The 27402-nt window shown below is 42.9% G+C and overlaps 1 protein-coding gene across 5 annotated transcripts; it reads right to left on the bottom strand.

Annotated features, from left to right (window-relative positions):
* Positions 1–53: 53 nt before the first annotated feature.
* Positions 54–25108, bottom strand: LOC148070447 (LIM domain and actin-binding protein 1-like). Of its 5 annotated transcripts, none has more exons than XM_087800049.1 (10): positions 25052–25108; positions 19724–19863; positions 19177–19222; positions 14591–14995; positions 13439–13493; positions 13281–13378; positions 12209–12290; positions 11699–11730; positions 11496–11629; positions 54–1044 (listed from the first exon to the last, which is right to left on the bottom strand). In XM_087800049.1, exons 2-10 carry the CDS (start codon positions 19843–19845, stop codon positions 153–155), a joined length of 1866 nt encoding a protein of 621 aa, XP_087656175.1. In that variant the 5' UTR covers positions 19846–19863; positions 25052–25108; the 3' UTR covers positions 54–152. The 5 variants fall into 5 exon arrangements, with proteins under 5 accessions (XP_087656175.1, XP_087656172.1, XP_087656174.1 ...); XM_087800046.1 differs by lacking the exon at positions 54–1044 and adding an exon at positions 5736–6953; XM_087800048.1 differs by lacking the exon at positions 54–1044 and adding an exon at positions 5736–6953 and having other exon boundaries at positions 12209–12287.
* Positions 25109–27402: the final 2294 nt, after the last annotated feature.

Below are 27402 nucleotides of genomic sequence, written 5' to 3'. Positions count from 1 at the left end.
GATGTGTTCGAAACCCATGTTTCTGTTGAAAGTCACTCATTTACATAGGAGTCGGAGTCGTCCTCGTAGTAGCGGTTCTTCTTGATGATGTCCTCGGCGCTCATCCCCTCTTCATCGCTGCCTTCCTTTTCTTGCTCCCAGAAGCCCACGTCTTAGGAGGCACGCTTCTTTTCCAGCTGCGGAGGAGAAGGGTAGCTGTAGATATCCGTGGAGGGGCTTCTGAGAGAACCTACTTCCACCACCTTTTTGTACGCAGAGACGTTTTCCACAATGGCTTCACTCCTTTGCTCCTTCCTTTTGGTTTGCTTATCAGCGTTGGTAGATTTCTCGTCTTTGGTTTGCGCTTCATCAACGGACGCTCTGCACTCCAGCTTGAGAGGGCGACGAGACTCGCGGGCAGGAGCAGGAGCAGGAACAGTAGCAGGTAGTAGTAGTAGTAGTAGTAGTAGTAGGAGGCCTGTAGCAGGGGTCGGCCTAGCTATCAAGGTGAATGGTCGACTGCGCTCCTTGACTGAGGAGCTTCTCCTCAGACTTTTCACTTCTGCTCTGTCTGGGCTCTGGAAGGAAGATGGCAAGACTTCGTCCCCCGGGGGCCATTTGGCCTTCCAGGCTCGGACTGAGGGAACACTCTCTGCCACCGGACTCAGATCTCCCGAAGCAGGGCGCCTCTCATCATTGGAGGTCGGAGGCCATGCCACCCTCAGTCTACGAGTCTCAGGTTTTTCCAAAGACTTCTCGCCCTGCACTCTGGTCTCCAGTTTGGCAGTGATGTCTGTGACCATCACTGGGCTGGAAGGTTCTTCAGAGGGGACGGGGGCTTGGGTTGAGGGAAGATTGGTGGGCTGTTTCATAACTGCCAGTTTCTCTGGCTTGGACCTGGTTTTCACCACCTCCTCTCCGTCCTCTCCGTCAGCTCGTGGCTCCCAAAGCTCCTTGTGGGGTCGATGACCGAAGCCTTCGTCGTAATTCCCTTTGGCTTTGAACAGCTTACTGAAGTGAGGTTTGCAGTAGACGCTGCCGTGCAGGGAGGCATAGTTCCCTAAACTGGAGGCAGAAAACAGAGTCACGTGATTTTGCTAAGTTTAAACATAATCTCATGCAGACCTCATGAGTAAAGGTGTTTTAAGATGATTAAGAAATGTTTCCAAAGGCAAACTAATAAAAAAATTTTTAAAACGTTCTATTATAGTATTGATTAGTAATGTCCCTACATTAGGAGCAGGTGGCGCCGTGTCCCCAGCAGATGGCGCTGTAGAACACTATGCAGGCAAACAATTTGTATACGAACAGTAATCTCTAAATAAGATTATATAATATACTCTATACTTAAATTTTCTTACAGTAAATATCAATTAGACACCAATAGAGTGTGGATAAATATTGAATTGAACAAATGTTTGTGCATGAAGTGCTAAGACTCCCTGAAGGAGGGAGACACACATGTCTGCTTCGTTAGCCTAGGCCCAAATCACACGATGACTGATTATGTGGCCTGCCGAGCACTTCCCACGGCTTTTGACAGTGACGGGATCATGATTATGATCAAGACAGGTTAATGCAATGTTGTTTAAGAAAAACAAACAACATGGCAGTCCTGTGCGGTGCACTCGACAAGCTCACGTTCCAACGTGATGACAAGAAAAAGGTTGTTGGGCCCTGATGAGTCGAGCCGAGTCGTCCCTCTATCGTGAACAGACCGCGACGAGGAGGACGACTGGCACGCTGCATGGAGTCGGCCATGAGGTATGCGAGAGCGATCCAGGTAAGTATCTCTTGTAACCACATGGCCCCTCCTGCAGCGTTAACCGGAGGTTGTTCCTTCCCTCACAGCGTTGTCAAAAAATCCAGGCACCATGGATGGTGTCACGTTTGGCGGCAGTAATCAGGCGGGGCTATGCGCTCCAGTTGACCGTCAACCCCGCATTTGTCTCTGGAGTGGCGGAACAGCAAGTGTGTCAGCTTTTTGAACAGGTTTATAGCCACCCGCCCGTGTCGTATGTTGACGGTAAAACGACTGCTGACAGATGTAAGTCCAGGAGATTGGATGACATCTATCGACCTGACCGACGCGTACTTTCACGTTCTGATAGTCGAGAGATCAGAAGTACTTGCATCTAACCCTCGAGGATCGAGTGTGTCAATACACTCGACTCCCGTTCGGCTACTCTCTGGCACCCGGGACCTTCACCAAGTGTGTGGAGGCGGCACTGGAACCAATGAGACGAATGGGGTGAGGATCAGACCTATTTGGCGACTTGTTGATCCTTGCCAGGTCAGAGGCAGAAAGTCAGGCTCACACACAGAAGATGTTGAGCCATTTTTCCAACCTGGGGTTCATGGTGAACCCTCAGCAAGAGCGCTCTGACTCCAGTCCAGCAGTTAGTTTACCTGGGGGTATTGCTGAACAGGGAGGAAGGATATGCGTGCCTCCTAGACACGAGTATCCAGCCCATTCTCCGACTGACAACACAGTTGCTGGAAGCTCGCCGTCATGAAGACAGAAGGACGGCAGCAGGCGCTGTTATGTCCCTCCTGGGGCTCGTGGCAGCAGCTCACACGGCAGTGCGGCTGGGCTTGCTGCATATGAGGGAGGAGGAAGGAGAGTTGCATAGAGAAAGATCTGCTGGTCAGGCAGTTGGAGAGGTGTGTGCCAGTCGGATCTCACAAGCGAGCAGGTCAGGACCGCCAGCAGAGCTTGAGAATGTACTGGATGCGGTGAGTGATGCGGTGCAGACTTGCGCGCGATCTGTTCTGAACTCACATCAGCTCTTGGTATAGTCTCCAGCACATCCCTCCACATATCGGGTTTTGTCAGCTCCGATGACACCAAGGAGTGCTCGGGGAGCTGGGGAGACTTCCGGGGGGAAGAGGGTACATGCAAGACGCATTTGAGGTTTCTCACGCGCGCTTGCGCGTTTCTCCCACAGAGCTGTTTTTTATATATGAGAGTGGGGGTTCTAGTGAATCCAGCTCTAGTACATGCGCTGTTGGTTCAGGAGATGGAGATGCGACTCTTGTGATGCCCTTTCGTCAACGGCCCACCCTATGACAATGCCGGGGGCGGGCCGGAGGACAACCCAAAGTTCGTCATGACGGAACATTATTCGGCTTGGAGTCGCCTGGTTTTACTTCATTCCAGATTGCAGAGGGAAGTAATCAGGCGGGGCTATGCGCTCCAGTTGACCGTCAACCCCGCGTTTGTCTCTGGAGTGGCGGAACAGGGAGTGGGTCAGCTATTTACTGTAGCTATTCGGCTACTCTCTGGCACCCAGGACCTTCACCAAGTGTGTGGAGGCGGCACTGGAACCAATAAGAGCACATGGGTTCCAGTGCACATTTGCCAACCTGGGGTTCATGGTGAACCTCAGCAAGAGCGCTCTGACTCCAGTCCAGCAGTTAGTTTACCTGGGGGTACTGCTGAACAGGGAGGAAGGATACGGACCCGAATATCCAGCCCATTCTCCGACTGACAACAAAGTTGCTGGAAGCTTGCCGTCATGAAGAAAGAAGGACGGCAGCAGGTGCTGTTATGTCCCTCCTGGGGCTCGTGGCAGCAGCTCACACGGCAGTGCGGCTGGGCTTGCTGCATATGAGGGAGCTCCAGAGATGGTTTGGTCGTCTCACGCTAGACCTTAAGCGGGACGGAGGTCGAAAAGTGAACCTTGCCGCTTTGGTTTTGCAGGACATCAAGTTTTTTGGAACTCTCTAACCAACCTCAGAAGGAGAGTTCCGTTAGGTTGTGTCATATATTACACTACACACGTGTTCACAGACTCATCCCTGACAGGTTGGGGAGGCACCTCAGGTCAGACTTAAGTCAGCAGTGTCTGTAACAGACCGGTGTACTTCAACTGGCTAGTGTTGAAAGCAATTCACAACGTCCTGCTTCACCTCTCTCTCCCCAACTGTCACAGTCCAACGTCCTAGTGCTATCAGACAGCTCCACCGGTTACGTGAATCGCCAGGGTGGAGTCAGATCCCCAGCCCATCTGAGTGTGGCAAGAAGATTTGGCTGTGGGCAGACCGTCACCTGCTCTCTCTCAGAGCTCAGCATGTCCCGGGTGCTCTGAATGTAGTAGCAGACAGACTGTCAAAGGGGGCTGTCCAGGACGAATGGGGTCTGTCCGAGTCGTGGCTGCAAAGATGTGGTCTTGGTTCGGTCACACAGTGGCGGACCTCTACGCCAAAAAGGAGAACCTTAAATAGACATTTGATTCTCCCACAGGGCCTCTGATTGCCCCCCACTAGGGGGAATGCGTCCGATCCCAGCATTCCATCGTCCGAAGGTTCAGGTCCTTCCGGGCAACAACTCTCACACTGCGGGCCTTCCAACCGCCGCCACACTTGGAACCGGGTCAAGATCGTCTTCACCTGTGTCCTGTGCGGGTTTTGTTTTGCGGCGCCTGACCTCATTCGGCCGCTCTGATGCCCTATTCTTTGTCACGGTAGATGTTGGCCTGGTGAGCCGGTCTTCCCTTAGAGGTCTCTCATTGGGTGAGATCGGCCATTATCCAGGCCTACCAGGCAGCGGGTGGATCTGCTCCTAGCGAATTAGGGGCACATTTCACCCGTGGTGTGGCAGTTTCAGTGGCTCTTTTGCAGGGTGTTGTCTTGGAAGCCTCTTGGGCATCCACCTCAGCCTTCGCTAGAGCCTATCTCCTCGACATGGCAACTGGATTAGTAGCTCATACTGTTTTTGAGCGATTCCATTCCCCCGAGGCCCCGATTGATTTGGATCCTGGGCCGGTGGGGCCCTAGTAATGCTGCTGTCAGGAGCGGCGTCTAGCTGGGGGTACATTGATCCCGTCGGGCTTCGACTTGGGTATAAATCAATAGCGAAGCGGTTAGAGGGCGTAGCACCAATATGAAGTAGAACCCCTGAGTTATCTTCATAATCTCAGGTTCTACTAATTGGTGCGAATCCCTCTAACCTCGTTGCCCAGCAGCCGCCTTTCTTGCTGAGTTTTCAGTTGGAGGAAGTGCGGCGGGTGTTTCCTTTATAGGAAGTGGACTGAACCCAGCTGGGTGGCGAGTTCATTAAGCTTTCTCAGAGATGAGGCGGGGCCTCAAGGATAAACTAATATCGAAGCAGTTAGAGGGCTTCCGACACAAAAATTTCACTCAAATATAAACCTGCTATAAGAATATCGGGTGGTGTTAAAGAGCATGATAAATCATCCCATGACCAAAGTGCCTCACTGGGATTTGCCATGGACTCGGAGGGTCGGTGAAGGTGTTGAGAAGTTTCCAGATGTATCCAAAAGCTGTTTAAAGACTAATTGTAATGATCAATGCTGCTTTTTTCTTTTTTACTTTAGCCATTCTGTACCCTCTTCCCATGTTTTGTTGTCGTCAATTACATTTTCAAGCTTTGCCAAAAAAGTTTGTGATTTAGAGTCAACCTAAGGTCTGGGTTGTAAAATGTACAATAAGATGTAAAGTTTACACTAATAAAGGTGATTTATATTTGAACATTTCTGTGTGGATTATTTTACATGTGGTCTTAAGATGTGTTCGAAACCCATGTTTGTGTTAAAGTCACTCATTTACATGTGCAAGTCGATCCCGGGGAGCCTAATACCGCCTACCATGTCATTGCATGTGGCGCACAAGCACAAACTCAAACTTCAAAATTCAACATGAAGCTAATAAAAGTCACTCAAAGTTTGCTAATTGCATTCAAAAAAGGGAGGACATGTTTGCGAAGGTAAAGAACAACTCTACTCATCAGCAAATTGTAAAATATTAATCAGTTTATTCAACTTGTTATTTGGACACCAGGGGTGTGCCTTACATGTTGACCACAGGGCACACTTCCTGCTGGTGGCGGAATGATCATTTACAGGCCAGTACATAGAGAGAAGAACAGAAATGAACAAGGCCTTCACTCCACTCTTGTTCGACGGTTAAATAATGAAGGCAGCTATTGCAACAAACGGCACATATGGATCTATGTTTACAAAGTAGCGTGAAAGAAGAGTTGGACGACAGTTTAGGAGTCGGAGTCGTCCTCGTAGTAGCGGTTCCTCTTGATGATGTCCTCGGCGCTCATCCCCTCGGCATCGCTGCCTTCCTTGTCTTGCTCCCAGAAGCCCACGTCTTGGGAGGCACGCTTCTGTTCCGGCTGCGGAGGAGGAGAAGGAGAGCTGTAGATATCCGGGGAGGGGCTTCTGAGAGAACCTTCTTCCACCGCCTTTTTGTACGCAGAGACGTTTTCCACAATGGCTTCGCTCCTTTGCTCCTTCCTTTTGGTTTGTTTATCAGCGTTGGTGGATTTCTCCTCTGTGGTTGGTTCTTCATCCACGGATGCTCTCCACTCCAGCTTGAGAGGGCGACGAGGCTCACGGGCCCCCAGGCCTGTAGCAGGGGTCGGCCTAGCTATCAAGGTGAATGGTCGACTGCGCTCCTTGAGTGAGGAGCTTCTCCTCAGACTTTTCAGTTCTGCTCTGTCTGGGCTCTGGAAGGAAGACGGCAAGACTTCGTCCCCCGGGGGCCACTTGGCCTTCCAGGCTCGGACTGAGGGAACACTCTCTGCCACCGGACTCAGATCTCCCGGAGCAGGGCTCCTCTCGTCATTGGAGGTCGGAGGCCATGCCACCCTCAGTCTGCGAGTGTCAGGTTTCTCCAAAGACTTCTCCCCCTGCACTCTGGTCTCCAGTTTGGCAGTGATGTCTGTGACCTTCACTGGGGTGGAGGGTTCTTGAGAGGGGATGGGGGCTTTGGTTGAGGGAAGATTGGTGGGCTGTTTCATAACTGCCAGTTTCTCTGGCTCGGACCTGGTCTTCACCACCTCCTCTCCGTCCTCTCCGTCCTCTCCGTCAGCTCGTGGCTCCCACAGCTCCTTGTGGGGTCGATGACCGAAGCCTTCGTCGTAATTCCCTTTGGCTTTGAACAGTTGACTGAAGTGAGGTTTGCAGTAGACGCCGCCGTGCAGGGAGGCATAGTTCCCTAGACTGGAGGCAGAAAACAGAAGAGTCACGTGATTTTGATAAGTTAAAACATATTCTCATGCATACCTCATGAGTAAACATATTGTAACGATCCTGACTTGTGTTCAGTTGTTGTGGCCAAAACAATAACCCTTTCTGTAAAGTACTGCAAATAAAAGAAGCGATCTGTGAAGGACAATCGTCTGGTCATTGTGAGGAGGACCAAACCTTACATTGGTGTCAGAACCTACTTATTCGAACCTGCTCCTGAGGGGAACCTAATGGCTATTAGCAACGAACTTCACTAACGTACATTGAACGCCGCCAGTATGTACAGGAAAGTGAAGAGTGAGAGAGAGGAGATGGACGTTGATGCGAGACAACGGAACCAAGCTCGACAGATAAGAGACGCTGTATTACAACTCTCAGAAGAAGCTGCTGCTGCTGAGTCGTGAGGAAAGAGGCGACTACTGGGCCCTAGTGGGGGCGCTACAGAGGCGGTTTGGACAACATGGACAGTCAGTCCTCCTGCGTTCGGAGTTTCATAACAGACGCAGACGACCTGGTGAACCCCTCCCCATCCTTGCAAGTGACATTGAGTACTTGTGCAAGCACGCCTATGATGTCATGCCGCCAGCAGTACAGAAAGAGATCAGTTCCTGCAGGAGATCAGTTCCTGCAGGCTCTCAGTCCTAAAGAACTGCGGATCCACACGCTTCTCACTCGTCCTGCCACGCTGAATGAAGCTCTGGAATTAGCTGTGGAGAGAGAGATGCTAAGCAGAGATTTTGATGAGAAGAATGGGTCAACATCATTGAGAATGCTGGCAGTGCCTGGCAGAGGGATGGAGGACCGAGAATGGCAGCAGGAAGTGATCCAAGCAGCGGCTCTGCAGGCTGGAGGTTCTACTCTGCGTCCCCGCCGCCGGCTACAGAACTGCTGGGGGTGTGGACAACCTGGACATCTGCTCAGACAATGCCCCAGGTTCGCTTCACAGCAGGAAAACGGCCAAGGGCCTCTGTAAGTGGGGAGACAGTAGCCCAGAGAACAGCCACCCACACACAGCCAACACTGCCGTTTCTGCTAAAATGAGAACCCCATTCGATCTTAAGGACGATGAGCGGATCACAGCAGTGAGGTAAATCTGGGCATTGAACTGCGAGGGTTTGTCTAAGTTCAGCAGGATAGACTGTGGCAGGTGCTGTTGGAATTTAAAGACATTTTTGCTCTAAATGACTGTGAGGTCAGGTTGACGCACTTGGTAGAGCACTATATCGACAAAGGGGATGCAAGACCAATCAAGGTGCGACCACAGCGACTTCCTTTGGCCCACCAGGAAGCTCCTGACAAGGAGTTGGAGCAGATGCTGGAGGCTGGGATTATTGAACCTATAGCCCATGGGCCTCTGCGGTGGTGATGGGCCCCTTTCCCCGCTCTGAACGAGGCGACCGCTATGTCCTAGCAGCGATGGACTATTTCACCAAGTGGCCTACGCCTTGGTAGAAGGCATGTTTAGCCGATTTGGGACTGCAGCCACGTTACACAGTGATCAGGGTAGAAATTTCGATTCCCGGGCATTTGCTGCCATGTGCAAACGCCTGGGGATACAAAAAACTCGTAGTACGCCCCTGCACCCCCAGAGTGATGGCCTTGTGGAAAGGTTCAACAGGACTCTGGCTCAGCAGCTGGCCATTCTTACTGCGGAGCATCAGCGTGACTGGGATGTGCACCTACCTCTCGTCCTCTTAGCCTACCATTCTGCTGTACAGGATTCCACAGCTTGCACACCGGCACTGCTGATGCTGGGTAGAGAGCTGAGGACACCGGCAGAACTGGCATTCGGGGTGCCACCAGAGACACCAGTTGCAGCACCCGGTCCTGACTACGCCCGGAAACTGCAGGACCGTATGGAGAAGGCTCCTACGTTTGCAAGAAACCAGTTGAAGAAGGCAGGAATACGCCAAAAGACAAACTATGACCTGACCACTAAAGGGAGACATTTCTGTTCTGACGAGCTTGTGTGGGTTTTCAGTCCCAGAAGAAAGAAGGGTCGGTGCCCCAAATTGGACAGTCACTGGGTTGGTCCTTGCAGAGTCTTAGAGAGGGTTGGGGAGGTAGTTTATGGAGTGCAGTTACCCCCTAAAGGCAGGAAGGTGGTCCTACACAGAGACAGACTGGCTCAGTACAGGGGACAATTGCAGCCCTCCTTTCAGGGGGAACGTTCAGTGAAACTACCTGCTGCTGTGGATAGGGGGCCCCAGAGTGAACCAACAGTTACCCAGAGCAGCTCGGACCCCCAGACTGTTGAGACTCCTAGTCCCTCGGCCAGATCCAAGCGGCCTAGAAGGCATCGTCAGCTGCCTCCTCGCTTTAGAGACTTAATCGTTTCCTCGGGGTCGAGAAACTAACTGTTGGGGGGGCAACGATCCTGACTTGTTGTGTTAAGTTATGTTGCGGGGCACTTTAAGAAGTTGGGTGTGTGCGCATGCGCAGGTGTTGTTGAAGAGAGTTTGCTTACAACATTTGGTGTTGAGAACGAGCGGCGTGGGTTGTGGCCAAAACAATAACCCTTTCTGTAAAGTACTGCAAATAAAAGAAGCGACCTGTGCAAGACAATCGTCTGGTCATTGTGAGGAGGACGAAAAGTTACAATATTTTAAGAGGATTAATTAATGTTTCCAACGGCTAACTAATTCGTTATTTGTTTTAAAACGTTAGTATTGATTATAAGTAATGTCTCTACATTAGGAGAAGATGGCGCCGTGTCCCCAGCAGATGGCGCTGTAGAACACTATGCAGGCAAACAATTTGTATCCGAACAGTAATCTCTAAATAAGATTATGTAATCATTAAGAGTATCGTCTTGGATCCTTTATTTCAAGGAACTAACAACACAGTTGAGTGACATTTCTTTGGAATCTTTTAACTCTTTTATTATATAAAATACAATTCGAGTGTGTTCTTGAGGTGAATCGCAGTGTCTCACCATCATCATGATTAAAAAGGGGGGGTGAACTAACTGATCTATGATGTTTGTTCTTTATGTCGTTTTGATAGAAAACCTCCATTCTTAAATGTGTGTCCTGTTCTATGCTGTGGTGTGTTGGGGTGGGAAAATGATTACATATTGTGATCTATGTTCTTTATCTTTAAGTAAGTAAGTAAGTAATATTTATTTATATAGCGCTTTTCCAGACCAGGGTCACAAAGCGCTTAAACAAACAAAATAGTAAAAAAAAGTAAAAAAGTATATACACTTTAAAGATCAAGATAATACTGAGAACAACACAGGAGTTTAGACTTAAGATTGTGTCATCTTGTACTTTCCTTTTATAGAAACTTTGTTCTTGTTCTTATTTTTATTTTTAAATCCATCATCCGTGTTGCTGTGTGCTAATTGGAAAAACAATTTCCCGAAGGAGACCTCCAGAGGGATCAATAAAGTTATATGTATCCATCATCAACATTTTTGTTTTCTCTCTTTAACTCATCTTTTCATTTTTCTCTTCATCCCCTCATTGTGATGAATAAAAATAAACATTGAAAATAAACTGATATGTGCTATTATTAAACAAATTTATTAAGTAAAATGAGGCAACAGCGCCTCCTTTTGCTATTTTGGTTATAACACATCCTGCACTTTGACATTGGCGCGTTGAAAATCCCTCAGTGAGTAACGCTGGACAGGTAAAACAATTATAGACAATTACATCACTTGAAAGTGAATGTTGTTGTCGTTAATTTGAATCCAGGGCTTGTACTAATAGAACTGGAGTTACATCCAGGAAACTAAAATAGTTTCTGCTTAAAACACTAAAGGTCAACTATTGTGAAATCCAACTCTCCTGATTCACACGTTTCAAATGTTTTAGATTTTGGACTTTCTTTTATTGACATTGCACTGAAAACACAGCAGTGAGATGAATATAAAAAATATTAATATAAATATGAATAAGTTAAAAATAGCGCAATATAGTATAAACAGAATAATAAATAACATAAATATTGCATATAATAATTAATGTATATAAAGTATAAATACAAATAAGTTAACAAAAGTGCTAATATGTTAAATATTTTAAATAGTGCATAGCTTAAGTCATATTTTCATTCAGCAATGTTAAATGTTGAAGTCTTCCTCTCCAAGATGCAGTAGGTTTTTCATTATGACCATGTTTTGAACTTATTACTTTATAAAGTTCTCCCCCGTCTGAAATCTGGGCACCAGAGGTTACGAGAGCGCAGTCCATTATGAAATAATAATGGTCTTCACTCCTCCTCCAGCCAGCTATTATCATGCCCTGCTATGTTTATACAACGAGTCCCTTGGAGGTGAAGACTTCTGGGATTGATGACATCCGTGTCACATTATCTAATAATTATTTTACCAGAATGTGCACAAGGTGGAGCAATATTTACCATCACACCACTGTTGACAGTGGCCTCGTTCAAATGGCAGTTAGAGTAAATATGTGTTTGCTAATGATGACGTGCGCTGCGGAGCTAGAATTAAAGCTCAGCCAAATATGTCGTCATGAGCGTGTTTCAATTGGAAACTCAACCAACCTTAACTTGGTGCTGCAGTGGACGCAGCGGAAGCAGCTCTTGTGGTAGATCTGCTTGAGGGCCACCAGCCTCTCCAGGGGATAAACCGTCTTCTTACAGCCCACGCACGACTCCTTCACCGGGGGACAGAAAATCTGAGAATGACAGAAAAAATGTGTTAGTCCTGAACGTGGATGAAGAAAGCCGACTCCGTGTTAACTCACGCGGGAAGCTTTGGGCCGCTCAGCACCATCGCCTGAAACATGAAAAACAAAACTTCAGTTATTCTGCTGCAGCTCAAATTCTAGTTTTGCCATTAATGGAATGACAAATCGTTGAATGTCTTGAAACTGTATTCACTGTCCAGTTAATAAACATTAAAGGCTTCTTTTAGCCTCAAATTATTTATTTCAAGCCGTCAGAGAGAATCCTTCATTGACATCAAACACTTAGATAATGATATTGTATTGACGAACACAGTGCTTTTAGGCATGTTTTAATTTCTGCTTATTAGTCACATGCTACACAGAGGAGTCACTGCTAATCCCCGACTCCTCTAATCCCTTTCACATGACTGCATATACGCAGAGTTTGCACAAATTCAGCTTTTATTAGGTTTGTTTTGATGGGAATGTGGTGTAAAACAATTATTAAAGATATATACATGAATGAACACCACACGCCTACACTTTGAAACTGCGTCAGACCATTTAATGTAACGTTTAATTACTCACTGGTAGAGTTGGCTGGAGGGGTGTGATTAAGGCTCGCAGGACGGCTTGCTTTGGTCGGTGCCATGTCTGGAGTCACAACCTGCTGAGAAAAAAGTAAGTAAGTAAAATTTATTTGTAAAGTGCCTTTCTAGGTCAGGGTCACAAAGCGCTTTAACAATCAAAACCAATACACGTCCAGTGTCCATCAGAGATAAAATATATACTTCAAAGGCAAAGACACAAGACGAACACAGGAGTCCTAGAAAATCAGGGGAAAGTCTGCACAAATGAGAATGTCTTAAGATGTTTCTTGAAGGAGTCAGTAGATCCATCAAATACAGAGGGAGAGGAAGATCATTCCAAAGTTTAGGAGCAACAGCCTGGAAGGCCTCAGAGCCCGAGCTGGGGTGTAAGGCTGGATCAGATCACTGATGTAAGGAGGAGTCTGAACATGAATAGATCTGAAAGTAATTTTAAAATGGATCCTGAAAGAAACTGGCAGCCAGTGAAGAGTTTAAAGGATCTGGGGAATGTGAGTTCTTCTACTACAGCGGGTAAAAATTCTTGCTGCAGAGTTTGGTATCAACTGCAGGATAGACAGCTCCTTCTTGTTTAGACATGGAAATAAACTGTTACAATAGTCTTAACGAGAAGACACAAACGCATGGATTACAAGCTCCAGATCATGTTGTGACATAATTTTCCTAAGTTTAGAGATTTTTCTCAGTTCAAGAAACAGTTTCTGTTCAGTTTCCTTCAGTGTTGAACTAGAGACATGTCCTTGTCAAATAGAACACCCAGGTTTCTCAGGCTCAGTTTGACAGACTGACCTAAGTCACCCAAGTACTGACTCAACCCTGGAACCTTATCATCAGGAGCAATAACCAGAGTTTCAGTTTTGTCCACATTTAGCACTATGATTAAAAAACTGAAACGTATACAATACAACATGTGAAGATAAACACATTCACAGTCACCTCGCCCTCCACCTCTGACATAATGGATCCATTCGCCATTCAAACGTCAATCTTACTCCTGACCGATAGACCGATTGTCTGCTGCTCTCAAGTTCAACATATGAAGAAAGACTCACAGCTTGGGTAGTTGCTTGTTTGGAAACGGCCGCCTGGTACTTTGCCATCTTATCCTTCAGCAACATTTTGTCCAGAGCCCTGCCGGACACTGCAGGACCTGAAGAGAAGGTTTTCAGTTTAGGTTTGTCGTTTTTACGCGAGTGTGTGAGTTTATTACCATGTGGTGGCTCCGTGTCGTCAGAGGAAGTGCTGCGAGTTATCGCCCGGCCAGCCTGGAGAGATGACCGTGAAGATTATTATCGTAAGCTCAGTATTATCGGCGCTTACTCACTTTTTACTGCTTTCCTGTCATTCTATCGCACAATACTCTATATTTAACATTAGCGTTCTGCCAGACTGGGCGAGCGTGAAGTGTAAATGACTTATGGTCTGCTGAACTAAAGCAATACCCGAGATTAATTGAATTTTTCTACTTTATTAGAATCTCTAGCTCAGGATTGTTCCATCGTTTAGAGTTTATTTCCGTGTCGTTCTTGGACACTTGCTTTGATCTGCGTGTCTGCACTCATTCACCAAGCATTCTTCTCTAGGTCAAACAATAATTGAACACTACTAGGGACAGTCTCTGAGCTACACATTAACTATTTTATTACTTAATCCCCCACGTCTTCACTAAACACTCAAGTTTACCGTTTGATCTCAGACAAGGTTATTCAACAGGAAATGATCCATCATTTATCAATGCAGATCAACATGACCGCAGGAATCTGTGTGTGCAGTTCACAACAAGCCCTCATCACTAAAAAACAGCTCAAGTATCACTCTACTGCACAACAGCTGCTAAAAGTCATACTCCAACTGTCTAACGAAACCGACTAAAAAGAAGATGATTTTTCTCTCCTCATTTTCTGTCCAAGAATTGGGCATTTCCAAAGTGAGATCCTCCTTTTTTTCATGTAATTTTGGAGCTTGTCAGAGTGAGAAACAAAGAGGGGTGAAGAGATAAAGGTGGTCTGAAGAATGAAAGTGAGGAATGTGGGAACATTCCTGAGTTGCAGTAGGAGAGAGAAGAGAGAGGCGCGTGGTTCAGACAGGAGGGAGAGTCCGAGGACCAGAATCCATTCATGGAACCACATCCAAGTGTTAGCTTATCAAAGTTTCCACCATGAAACATTTCACTACATTCACGTGTATCTCTATTTTTGTAAGATGGTAGAACCATGTTTTCCTTAACTCAGACTTCTGGACTTTTAAATGAAACACTTGAGAGCTTATAAATAAGTATGAGGGACGGGGAATATTACATTTATATATTCTAACCATTATTGGTGGAGCCCGTTTATGTGTGCCCAAAAAAACATGTTCTCACCCTTCCGGTTTCTTCCTCCGTACTCTCAAACCTCATCCTCAGGTTGTTCATAGGAACTTTGGGTTTTTCATAGGATGCGCTTGGACTCAGTGGACCTTGCTTTTCCGGCTTTTCCAGGCTATTTCTCTGACTCAGCACCTCTCGGTCTGCAGAGTGCTGCTGGACGCCGTTGGTCTGAGCAGGAACCTCCTTGACGGGGGGCAGACCTGGACTCTTTATTGGCAAGGGATGCTCACTGTTGGACACATGTCTGGCCAAGGCCGGAGGTGGACCCCGACCCCTAGAGTAGGCAGGAGACGGGAGCACGACTGGCTTGCCTTGCTCAGGGGTTCCTGCCTGCTCCCAGCGCTTCTTCAGAGCACTTAAGTTGTTGGACTTCATGAGGGCTGCAGGTCCCTCAAAGGACTGTTGGACAGAAAGACAAGAAATCATGAAAAGCTATACACTTGTGTAAACTTGGTTTACTGTAAAATCCCGGGGCCAAATAAGACCCGACAAGTCATTTTATGTGGCCTGCTCTATGATTTGAGATAGGCATGATGTAAGCTGCTGCGCTCATAGACCAGTGACCAATAGTCATCTTGTTCACACGTTCATCTCAGACGGTGCCACAGTTACCACAGGTTCCGATTAAAACAACAAAGCTTCAGCTGGTTCAGAACTCACATCTGAAAAGCTGACCACATCCCACCACGCCTTATATCTTTCACTTCACTTACTTCTGGTGAGTCACAGCACGATTTCAAGATCACAGTCTTGCTCAACAACTCTGGACGTATTAACGATTTAATAGCCAGAAACAACCAAGTAGATCAACATTCAGATTGTGTAAAGCAAGAAAGAGACATCTTGAATGTGTAAGATCTGCTCAAACTGTCATTTAAACTCATGTAAACACTCCTGGAACATTGCTGTCTTCTACAGCTTTACCATAACACTATTCTCCACATATTCTTAACATTTGTGTACCATTTTTATCTTGACTTTTTTCAGATCGTTCACATTTTCACTTAATATTTTAACCAAATTTACATTACTGCCATTTTTCTCTAACTCAGGGGTGATGAACTAATTTAGCTCTGCAGCCAAATAAAGGAACATCTTTTTCCACAGGTAAAATCTTGGCATTATATGTACTTTTTTGCAATTTTGTAACTTCTCTACTGTCCTTAGAGGTTGTTGTATTTTTCTAAAGTAGCAGATACTGTCAGAACAGCAGTTTGTTATTGGAAAATTGCATTTTTATGATTGTGTTAAAATCATCTCAGATTTAACGGAGACAATATTTCAGGTACAGTTGCAGTAAAGAGTACTTAGAGGCGGATTAAGCATCCAGTAACACATTTTTATGCATTTATTTTAAATTTTTGGAGCGACTACTCGGCACAGGAAGGCCAAGGGGAAGTCTTCAAAGTCTATGAATATTCCAAATTTTTGTATTTTAAAAAGGAAAAATTGATCTTCACTTCTTACTTTGTTTAAACCATAACTCGTAAAGACAGCACAGAGCTGGAAGATTTGAACGAGTCTAGTCTTGGCCGAGATGATCTTAACAGCTGTTTAAAGCTGGTTGTGATTGTGGCCGCTGCCCAGTTTGAGCCTGCAGGCAGATATTTATGCAACATTCCAACAACCTCATCACTTCTAGAGACCCAGAGGACGTTCCTCTTGACCATTCATGACAAGAACAGAACAATAGAACGACCATTATGACTGCCGTGTGTACAGAAAACACTTCCTTAATTCACACAAAAAAGAGGAATGACAAATTAAAAGGGGATCTGGACATGTCAGTTAAACAGTTTCAGTGAACAAAGTGACAATTTAGTGAAGCTTCAAGAAAAGTTATGATCTAAATAGAAATCTGAAAAATAAACCCATCATATAATGTGTTCACATCAACAACTCTGGCCTATTTTCTTCACATACAGAAAAAGAAACAAGCCAAAATGACAACAGTCCAAGGGTGAACAAAACTCTGTGACACAATGACAGCTTTTGTAGCAAGAATTGAACACAGACATGATTGTATTGGAGCAAAAAAAGAGACAAAAGAATGTCACCTCTGTGAATGAAAGGAAATACCGGAATTAATCCAACGCACCAAGAGAAGCGAGTCCACTTGTGTGTCCTCCTCAGCAGGCTTGTCCTGACAGCCACTGAGGGAGAGAAAGTTCTCCCAGATGTTCACGGCCAGACTAAAGCGACTCGTTAGTCCAACCCCTTTAACATCAGGACAAAGCCAGAATACCCATAAACCAGAGCAGGAAATGGTACATGTTGAAGAAATTAACTGTTTGTTGACTATATGTCAACCTTATGATCTCACTGAAAGTCACGTAGACTTATTGGTGGTTTAACAAATTGCTTAGGCTAAAAGGTTAGCAAGACTGTGTCAAAATAATAATAAGATCTTGAAATTCAAGCACCACTTTCAAGGTTTTTCACAGAAACAAGTAGGGAAATAAATAGTAAAACCATAACAGGAAGGTGCAGTCATGCCTGCAGTTAATACAAAACTCTGCAACGAGAATTCTGACCTGCTCTAGGAGAAGAACTCACATTTAGAAAGAGAGATAAGTCAGGAAATAAACAAAAAACATCTGGTTTGAAAGATGTCAAAATTTCCCACAGGCTGACACCACGTGATTTTAAACAAACAGTGAGTTTTTAATTTTTTAATGGTGCCAATAAGACATTAGGCATGGGTTTTAGTGATATCGCCTAGTTCCACTTGAAAATAAACAGTGTTTCTGTAGCAGAAAGAACATTTAGACATTAAAGTGTGGCATGTAGAACTGCAGACATGATCTGTACATAAAAAAAAATGTAATTTTTACAAAAACCGAAATGTAGCATCAAAATAATAATTTTAATAATTAGATTAATTGAGTTGATTTAAGAAACATGAAAGTTAATCTTTGTAATGAATTGTATTTTTCTTGTTAATCACCCAAATACCATCTGTTGGCAAAGTTGGACTGCTTGTGACCAGCAAGTACACACATTTTAAATCAATCACATTTAGAAATGACTTGAAACCGTGCTGCTGGTCAGACATGCACACCCATTCAATTTCACTGCATACTGTCATACAGACGTTTTCTTAAGGTTCATTGTGAGAGCAAACAAAATATGATACTGAAGATTATCATTGTAAGAGAAAGGACCATACAAGTGTCACGTGTTCTATTCATTAATGCCACTATGCTGCTCAGATAAACTACCATTATGGAAAATAAAATGTAGGTCAAGCATATTATTCATTTATATTACATTTTCAAGTCATAAATACAAGACTTTTTGAAGATACCCCGTGGAGGCCTGTAGATGTTTCAGATTTCTTTGACTCACCTCTCACACCTCAGCTGGCATCACAATAAAGGCTGTCTGTCATCAATCGTGGGAACATTAAACAATGACAGAACAAGCTTTCCGCCCTTCTGCCTCTTGCAAATAACACATGATGAAGCAAACACTCTTTGCAGAGTGCAGACACAAACTTTACCTTCAGAGTCTTCATGATATGAGCCGATCAGTTATCCACCTAATTCCCCTCAGGGTAACTTTAGTAGTCTTACCAGAGACAAAGGAGATTTCCTTGTGTCGGGGCCGCACAGACAATTGCAGGGAGATTACACTCAAGGAGGATTACAGCAACAAGTGACCAATGAGGTCCCAGGACAAAACATTTTATCCAGACAGTGTGTCCTTAGCACGGGCGAGACGTGCGTGTTATTGAGTATGAAGGACTGTAAACCTTTAATCAGTTTAATAAGAATAAATAAGAATTAGCAAAATAACTGTAATTTTGACAAACATGACCGTGTTGGATACCTTCATGTGAGACACCGCTTCAGACAAGAAGTGATACATCATAAATATGTGTAACAGTGTTGAGAGAATTACAAATGAATGACAAGAAATAACCAATGCTTCCTCTTGAGCCCTGCTAGAAGAATTAAAGTAGCAACATCCATCAACCACACATTGTACAAGAGTAGGTCAGGATATGATAGCCAATGAATTCAGTCAATTATCAAATAACATACAGTAAATACAAACTTCTTTAAGAACAAATAAAAGTGGACTCGAGTCAGAACGCAGCCCTTCAACTATTGATGTGTATCTATAAAACTGATCAAGTACAAATACATGTCAATACTAAACATTCTATATTTTTTACTGTTTATTTCTGATTCAACTCATATAGCTTTGTTGCAAACTCTCTTTATTTTTATGAATATTTATTATTTCTTCATACCGGAAAATACATTGATTTGTGTGTGCGTGTGTGTGGGTGTGTGTGGGTGTGTGCGTGTGTGCGTGTGCGTTGGTGTGTGTGCGTAAAAGCCTCTCATGGTTTCCGTTGTATCAATTTGACAAATTTAGAGTAGCAAGCCTGTTAGAGGACAGATGTATTAAGCAGCCTGTAAACATCTATCCATTCATAAAGGCGAGGCTGGCACAAAGAAAGAGCTCTAACTTAACAATTGAAAATATGACTTTTATGACGAAGATTTTTTTTTTTTTAATCATTTTTAAACATTCCTGTAACTTTCAAGCGACTTTAAGAAAGTACTTACTCCTTTTTTCTTTTCTGCACTCGAGTCCTCTGCAGCCTTCTGGTACCTGGAAAGGGCCGAAACGTCTCTTGTTAGAGCTGAAACTTTAGTTTGTACCATTATTATTGTACGATTTATGATTACATATGCAGTGCTGGTTCTGGTTGAGTTTGTGAACTTTAACTGTGTCGTCTTTCCTTCCACAAATGATCCAATTTAATGAATTTATTACAACAGGTTTTTGTTGGTCTGTAGACTCAAGTTTGAAATCGTTAATTTGTTCATCTTGATGACCCAAATATGGTCTTCTTTTTCTGATTAAATTTATCTTTAGTTCCTCTTTCTTCAATATTCAACAGTTGTATGAAAGTTTTAAACTAAGACTTTTAGCTTTGATTCTCCAACATATATCATTTCCTGCTCTGGTTTAACCGGTAAGCTGTCAAATTAGCTCCTTGGCAGAGGAGTCCACTCTCTAGGTGCTTTCCTAGCAGACTTATATTCCCTTGAAGGTACAGTTTGATTTGTTCACTTTCAACCAAGTTGGAGAGACATTCATGCGACTCACTTGGAGAAGCGCTCGGCAATGGCATTGCTTCTTCCTTTGACGCCCACCAGTGAAATCTCTTTGGCAGTGACGCGTAAAGACTGTGTCGCCCAGCCCCGCCGGTTGAAAGGACCGCTTTCCATCTTTGTCGTAGTGGACTCCTGTTGTTGCACAAGCACAAGGAACATGTCAAAACAAATAGTCACAAACAAACCTCTGAGCTTTCCCAAGTTTCCTGGTTTGTAAATGTGCGGTTTCTGATAGCTGAATAGCGTAGTGGGCATTCTAAGGGCATTAGGTGAGTCAAATTACATCTTCCACACTTCCAGTGTGGGTCCTCTGAGAGGTCGCCCAGGTAATCTGGGTCTTCGTCAAATTCTGAGGAACCAGCGGTGAGGCATAATGGACTAGAGGAACAAGATAGAGAAGGCAATGTACACAAGATGCAAACATGGCTCTGTTGGAATTCTTCTAAAAGGATTAAGTTTGGTTCCCTCACACCAGCATTGGCTAATATGAGCACCTGTGAACCCCGACAGCAAGTAGTGAAGTACCTCCGGAGATCATATCCAATGCGAATGCAAGGATCATTTAGTTGATGTAAAGTACATCCCACGCACATACTTTTTAGGGTTACTAAAAAGTGGCAACTTCTAGTTACCTCAGGTGAGAAAGGCAGGTCCTTAAGAGTCAACTCAACGGCAGAAACAAGGTCAGGGCAATTATTAACTATGCCCTACCAGTGATCAGATACCATGCTAGAACGTCCAGCCCCCTTTTGGAGAAAATATAAAGGCTAAGATGAGCGCCTGTCAACACCAACTAGCAGAGATAAGTGAAGTACCTCCAGATATTCTAGCCAATATAAATGCAGTGATAGAATCCATACCCACTGCATCACTGAGACCAATGAGCAACAGTGATTTTTTTAGATGATTCTAAAGAATCACGAGATGGGCAAGATGAAGGAGCCCATTTTGAATGAGGAGGCTGAATGCTTAAATCAATATGCCACAGAGACTGGTGAGTCAATTGTCAGAACTTCAAAAAGGTGCAACCAGGACAGAAATACCCAGGAGGTAGAGACAGATGTCCATACCAGGCAAAAATTTGCTCTTCAATTTAAAAATAATTTCTGCAACTGAACTTGTTAAATGTAGTTTTCTGTCATCATTGATCGTCCTGAAGTTTGTGAGGTTTCAATTTAACGAAACGTTGACAAGAACTTTTGTTATTGTTGACTTTTACGCAGTCAACTGAAAGTTTCTCTCGTCTCTACAGAACAGCAAAATTAACTACATTTTGTCTTTCTTTTTTCTCTGTTAATATTTTTGTCGTGATGCTTCTCTAGATGCTTACGAAAGTTAGTGGTGTTAAATCTTGTGACGTGACTAGATCTATTAGCAGACGACACCAATCCACCTGGACAAGGTTCCGTGACAATCACGGTAGCAGAGGTGAGAGGTGGGACCCACCCAGGATGGGTGACCGAGGAAGCCCCATTGTTATTAGGCATTCTTTAGGTTGAGATAAGTGGACACATGAATAAATCATTAAGCTGAACAACAAAAGTGAGCAATCCTCGCTGATCCACACCACCAAGATCTACAGTAGTGACATCAAAAATCGTTTGAGGAAGTCTGGGGGATAGGGAAAATTGAATAACACAAACCGGATTTTTAAACTTCCATTTGTATCGCTGTTAGTTACTGTTAGTTGTTGGGTATTGATACTGAAATGTTGGTCATATTGAGATTCCAATAAAATGTTCTTATTTGCCTTTAAAAAGCTCCAGGCAAAGAGTTTGCAACATCCTCTGTGAAGGATGAGTGGGGCTCGACAGAACATACTTGAGCATGACACAATACACAAGGACAGAAACTGTACTTTACGAAGCTTGTAGTCCAACAGGCCCAAACTTGATCTGTATTACAACAGAGAGAGGATGTTTACGAAATGGTTCTAGACAGTACTAAATGACGCCATGGTGAGCTGTTGTCGGACTGCTGCATTAACTTGATTCCTTTAATTGACTTAAGCTTTATAACACTTAGTAAGCTCTTCTTGTTTTACATCTCTGGATTAAAAAGCACATTTACTTTGTTATTGTGTCATCTGAACCACTTTATTACTTTGAAGACACACTAGACATTATAGTAATTCCCTACAAACTACATCACTTCCCAGTAAATGTCCTGTCTCAGACATAATTATTGGTGTTGCTATGTAGCTAGAAGTAGCAGCACTGCATCAGATCAAAGTATCAAATACACATTGTTTTGTAAAATATTTAAGCAAGTTTCAAGCACCAACTCTGCTCCAGATGTTTGTATTATTACCGCTACTCAGCCCTTTGTCTGTATTGATGCAGTCTTCCTGAGTAAGTAAGTAAGTAATTTATATTTGTAGAGCGCTTTTTTCAGACCAGGGTCACAAAGGGCTTAAACAATGAAAACTACTCAATAAAATATATGCTTAAAGGGTCAAGACAACACGGACAGGTCAGAGTTAAACTATTAAACTGATCATGTTGACAGTTAATTGACAATTTACTTTTAACTCTAATTATCTTTTTCCTTATTTTCATTTGTACTTTGTATAACATTTTCATGTTTTATCCACAGTTCTTGTGTGATACTTAAAGGAAATCCCTGTAAAATCAAATAAAACGTGCCACTCCTGGAGTAGAGAATGATCAGACGGCATTAATGCCGTTAAATTCTTTTAATTAATGTTTTTTAGGGTAAAGAAAATGGTCTCAAATAGTTACACATCAGTACATTTTACTGTATGTCATTGCGTCAAAGTGACGAGTACGTATTTTACGCAGGTCTTGTATGATAAAATATAACTCTGTCAGGTGTGGCGAGAATTTTGAAAACAACTTGTTTCGATATATTCCCACGTCACGATGGAGTCGCAAATTGGTTAAGCCGTAGAAGCAAAGGCTTGAATGATGGGTGGAGTTTTTGGGTGAGTCCAAAATAAAGCTATTTGCCAAAAAAAAAAAAATTAATAATGGCTTCCATGACTTTTATTGTCCAAAAGTACTATATAAGAGCAATGTAATATTATTATAAGTATTATGACTGTAGGACACGAAGGAAACAGGCTCATTTCTGGAGAGAAGTTATGACAAGCTAACTAGGCATGTTGACCTTTAAGGGATATACAGTAGTACTTAACAACATAAAATGATTTGCAGTGCAGAATAAATCACAATTCTGCTAATTGTGCTATCAAGTTTAACATATATTTTGGTTAAAACATTTGGAAATAACATTTGAAATCAAAGGAATAGGAACTAATACGAGTCCTCTATCACTGAACGTGTAGACTGTACGGTACCATTAATGGAATTCATGACAAAAAAGAAAAATACATGCTTTCATCAGGAGTGGATCGAGAGTATCTGTTCTGTTCCATGTTAATCTTGGTATCCTTTGTCTTTGTTGTTTTTCTTTGACCTATGTTCTTTGTTTTTATCTTTAGACTTAGATTGTGTCATCTTGTTCTTTGTCTTTATGTTCTTCTTCTTATTTTATTTTTATTTATTACTTTGTATTGTTTATGAAAAATTGCTGGCTATTGGAAAAAAAACAATTTAATTTAATGATCAATAAAGTTTTACCTTACTCCTTACTTACTTACCTTTGGTAAATAGTAAGCCGCTGGAAATGAGCTTTATGAACATTTTTATTTTTCTTCTTAATATTTCATGTTGCTGTGTCGGATGTATATGCGTCTCCCTTTTTGTGTTCATGTTTATTATTTACATCAATACAAGCAATTTGAAAAAAATGCATTTTAAGATAATTGAAAGAAAAAGAATATTGAAATAAAAAAGTTTGTCCTTAACTTATGCAGCCTTGTTGGATTTTACCCCCATAGTTGAGTAAAGTTGCCAAATTTGCTCAATTCTATTATTCACACACTGTATTATCAAAATTATTTTTGTTTTGCGTTATATATTTTAAAAAAAAATCAGTAATCACCATGGCAGCCATCTTTGGTGAAATCTTGGAAAGAAAGAAAAGCAGGAAAAAACAGATGAGGGAAGGTGAAGAAAAAAAACAGGCATTTTTAGACTGCGCCCTTTAGCACAGCTCAGAATGACAGCAATACAACAGCACAACAAACAATACAAAACACAAGCAACATCACGAAGCAGGATGGAAGACGCCCTGAGGTGGACCATAGATCTGGAAGACTGATGCCCTGTTGTCGTTAAAGCAGCTTTCTTGTTGTGGAGAGCACAGGTGTTTACATCAGTACACTTATACTACTAAAAATCATCAAATAAAATGATTTTCTCTGTAGCCCTGGTTTTATAGTCTTTAGCTCATGTATCTACCTTTCTGTGAGTAACTGTTGAAACTTCATTGTGATGTGGATTAAGATACCTTCGGGTAAACTGGTTGTCGTCGTCTATTGATCTGCTGTGATGTGTAAACACCTGAACGTGTATCAGGTTTAACCACAAAACCAGCAATGATGACTCAGATCTAAAGTAGAGAAGCCACTGAACCCGAGACTCACTTTTTGTGTATTTAAATTAATATTTCTCCCAAAGAATTCTAAACAACATAGCACGACAAACAACTGGCAACAGACACATTTTTTGAAACATTATGTTTGGACTATATGCTCCGAAAGGTGCAGTGTAAGAAAATAATTCAATAAAAAAAGGGAATTTTATCGTAGGAGAGAATTATAAGATCATCTTATCTTATCATACGTCAGCAGTTTTTAACAACTCTTTCATGTACATAAGCTGAGGCATGTCATCTTACAATATATTCCACATATTATGTTCTATGTGTATCTACTATGTTCATGTATTTCTTGTAAATGAAATAACTTTTTAGAGTCGTTTCATAAGTTGGGTTAGAGCTTGTCACTTTTCATACAGTTAGCCTACTAACCTTTGACCCCGGCAGTCTGTCTGACACAAGGTGCAGTGAGACAGTAAGAAGAAGTGGCAATGAATTGAAATGAATCGAAATACACTTGATACTGATGGACAAACTTAAGAGTAAAGAAAAAAACTGTCACTATTTCATCAGCCAAGCGAACAAACAGGCGTGTAAGATATAGTTTTGTAACTTATGATTCATTAACGTACTGGGTTAACGATTCCGGAAGAGTTGAGCTCGTTTAAACTCGGCATATTACGGAGAAAATCGGAGATATAATACCGCATATCCTATTCGAATAATAAACATCTGTAACAAGGCTACAAACGATATTCGGCGCTTTCTACTGATAAATAACTCCCGTTTATTTTCGCCAATGAATAATTGACGTGTTTTTAGAAACTTAATCATCGTGTTTTAAGGCATGTCTTACCTGTGCGTACTTCCTTGGAACCTCTTCTCAGGTAAACCAGAAGACACCTGACACTCGCCAGCCAGACGCCGCCCGGTGTGGCCCGGAGGAGGCGGGACTTGGCGAGATCCGCCCGCCATTGGCTGGACATGGTCACGTGCTTAACTTCCCTCGCCAGCAGTCGAACACCTTCATACTGGAATTCCCCCGACGCTCGGGAGTTATATGTGTACCTGCAGAATCGTCTGTTTTTGAGATAGTCAGGTATTTTATAGTATTTTATAGGGAAGTTTTTTAGTTTCCCGAGAAAAGGATTGATAACATTACTTGGAAGAAAAATACAGTTTTCATCCTTCCACAAACATAGTAACATTATTATATGATTCTGGTGATTCTGGATCAATAACTGACACATTATCACTGGAAAAGATATACTGTTAGTTAAGTAAGTAAGTAAGTAATTTTTATTTATATAGCGCTTTTCCAGACCAGGGTCACAAAGCGCTTAAACAATCAAAACAATACTCAATAAAGTTTATACTTTAAAGGTCAAGATAAAACTGATAACATAACAGGAGTTCCAGAAAATCAAGGAAAAGCCTGAACAAATAAAAACGTCTTAAGATGTTTCTTGAAGGAGTCAGTAGATCATCAAACACAGAGAGAGAGAAAGATCGTTCCAAAGCTTAGGAGCAACAGTCTGCAAGGATTTCTCTCCTCTGGTCCTGAACCATGTGCGAGGAACCATCAGTAGATTCTGATCCACAGACCTCAGAGCCCGAGCTGGGGTTAAAGGTCGTATGCTCTTCTGTAGATTATTTTAAATGACACTGCCATTGTTGGATGCATCAGGGACAACAGCGAAGACGAGTAAAGGAGTCTGATATGTGACTTTGTGGACTGGAGTGAGAGGAACCCACTTGCAGCTGAACACCTCAAAGACCAAGGAGATGGTCTTGGACTTCAGGAGGTCCAGGACAAAACCACATCCAGTGTCCATTAGAGGTTATGAGGTGGAGATAGTTGACAACTATAAGTACCTTGGTGTGTGGCTGGACAGTAAACTGGTCCTGCAACACAGACCTTGTGTAAAAGAAAGTTCAGAGTAGACTGTACTTTCTGAGGAGGCGCCGGTCATTTAACATCTGCAGGAAGCTCCTCTGCATGTTCTACCAGTCTGTGGTGGCCAGTGTTCTATGCTGTGGTGTGTTGGGGTGGAAATGTGTCCAAGAGGAGTGTCAACAGGTTGGACAGGTTGGACAGGTTGATCAGAAGGGCTGGCTCTGTGGTTAAAGCTGGACTTACTGGTGACAGTTGCTGAGAGGAGATCTCTGGACAAACTACTGTCCATCATGGATGATGACAGTCATCCTCTCAGCACTTTCATCAGTGAGCAAAGAAGCAGATGGAGCTTGAATGCTCCTCCCCAGATGCAAAACTAATAGACTCAGGGACTCATTCATTCCTCGTGCTATTAGATTGTACAATTCTGAGTTTGGGGGCAGGAGTGGAGCGAAAGTATAAAGTATCATGACATTCTATTCCATGTTAACCTTTGTATCCTTTGTCTTTGTTATTTGTCTAGATTGCGTCATCTTGTACTTTATTTTTATAGAAACTTTGTTCTTGTTCTTATTTTTATTTTTATGAATTATCATCTGTATTGCTATGTGCTATTTGGAAAAACAATTTCCCGAAGGAGACGTCCTGAGGGATGAATAAAGTTCTATTTATCTATCTATTTATCTTATCCATTCAACACATCTAAAAGTGGTTTCATTTCTTAATATAGAGCTAAGATGAGCAGTTCATTCTATCCAAGACTGGTTGAGATGTCTTAACCCTTAAGTTTATCAATGGGCTTTTACTGTGCTTTATTTTTCAGTGTTTTATCATTTTTTACTGTATTTGTTTGCTTTTATTTAAAGCACTATGTAACTACGGTTGAAAAAGAGCTATATAAATAAAAATGATTATTATTATTATTAGAGAGGGACACCAAAGAATGTGTTAAATATTGTATTATCATCAGCCAAAAAGTTTTAGTTTCAATTTATACTTTCTACGCAAATATATTTCTGCTATTTGCTTAAGATTGAAGAGAATAGTTTAGCATAAATGCTTGTTTAGATTGACAATGCCATTATCTACAGGATGTGGGGTGGGATGTGTGTGTATGTGCGGACCAGACATGTTTTGTTTTTATTTTGTGTTTTTTGTTTTATTTATTTTTTGTCTTTTCTGTTAATTATACAAGTGTGTATCTTTACATCTTTTCATATTTCATCATCAGTGAGCAGAGAAGTAGAATGAGTGCATGAATGCTCCTACCCAGGTGCAAAACAAATAGACTCAGGGACTCATTCATTCCT

This window comes from Callionymus lyra, chromosome 10 (assembly GCF_982586985.1).
Source record: "Callionymus lyra chromosome 10, fCalLyr1.hap1.1, whole genome shotgun sequence".
In the NCBI taxonomy this organism is placed as follows: domain Eukaryota; kingdom Metazoa; phylum Chordata; class Actinopteri; order Syngnathiformes; family Callionymidae; genus Callionymus; species Callionymus lyra.
The sequence above is the reverse complement of the archived record's forward strand: the minus strand, read 5'-3'. Positions and strand labels throughout refer to the sequence as shown.

Bases quoted from the DNA above. Each gene is read 5' to 3' on its own strand.
- LOC148070447 (XM_087800046.1), bottom strand. From the start codon at position 19,845: ATGGAAAGCGGTCCTTTCAACCGGCGGGGCTGGGCGACACAGTCTTTA. The intron at 12,291-13,280 runs GTGAGTCTTTCT...CTTTTTTCTCAG, and splicing joins AACAAGCAACTACCCAAGCT to CAGGTTGTGACTCCAGACAT. The intron at 11,731-12,208 runs GTGAGTAATTAA...TTCATGTTTCAG, and splicing joins CCCTCCAGCCAACTCTACCA to GCGATGGTGCTGAGCGGCCC.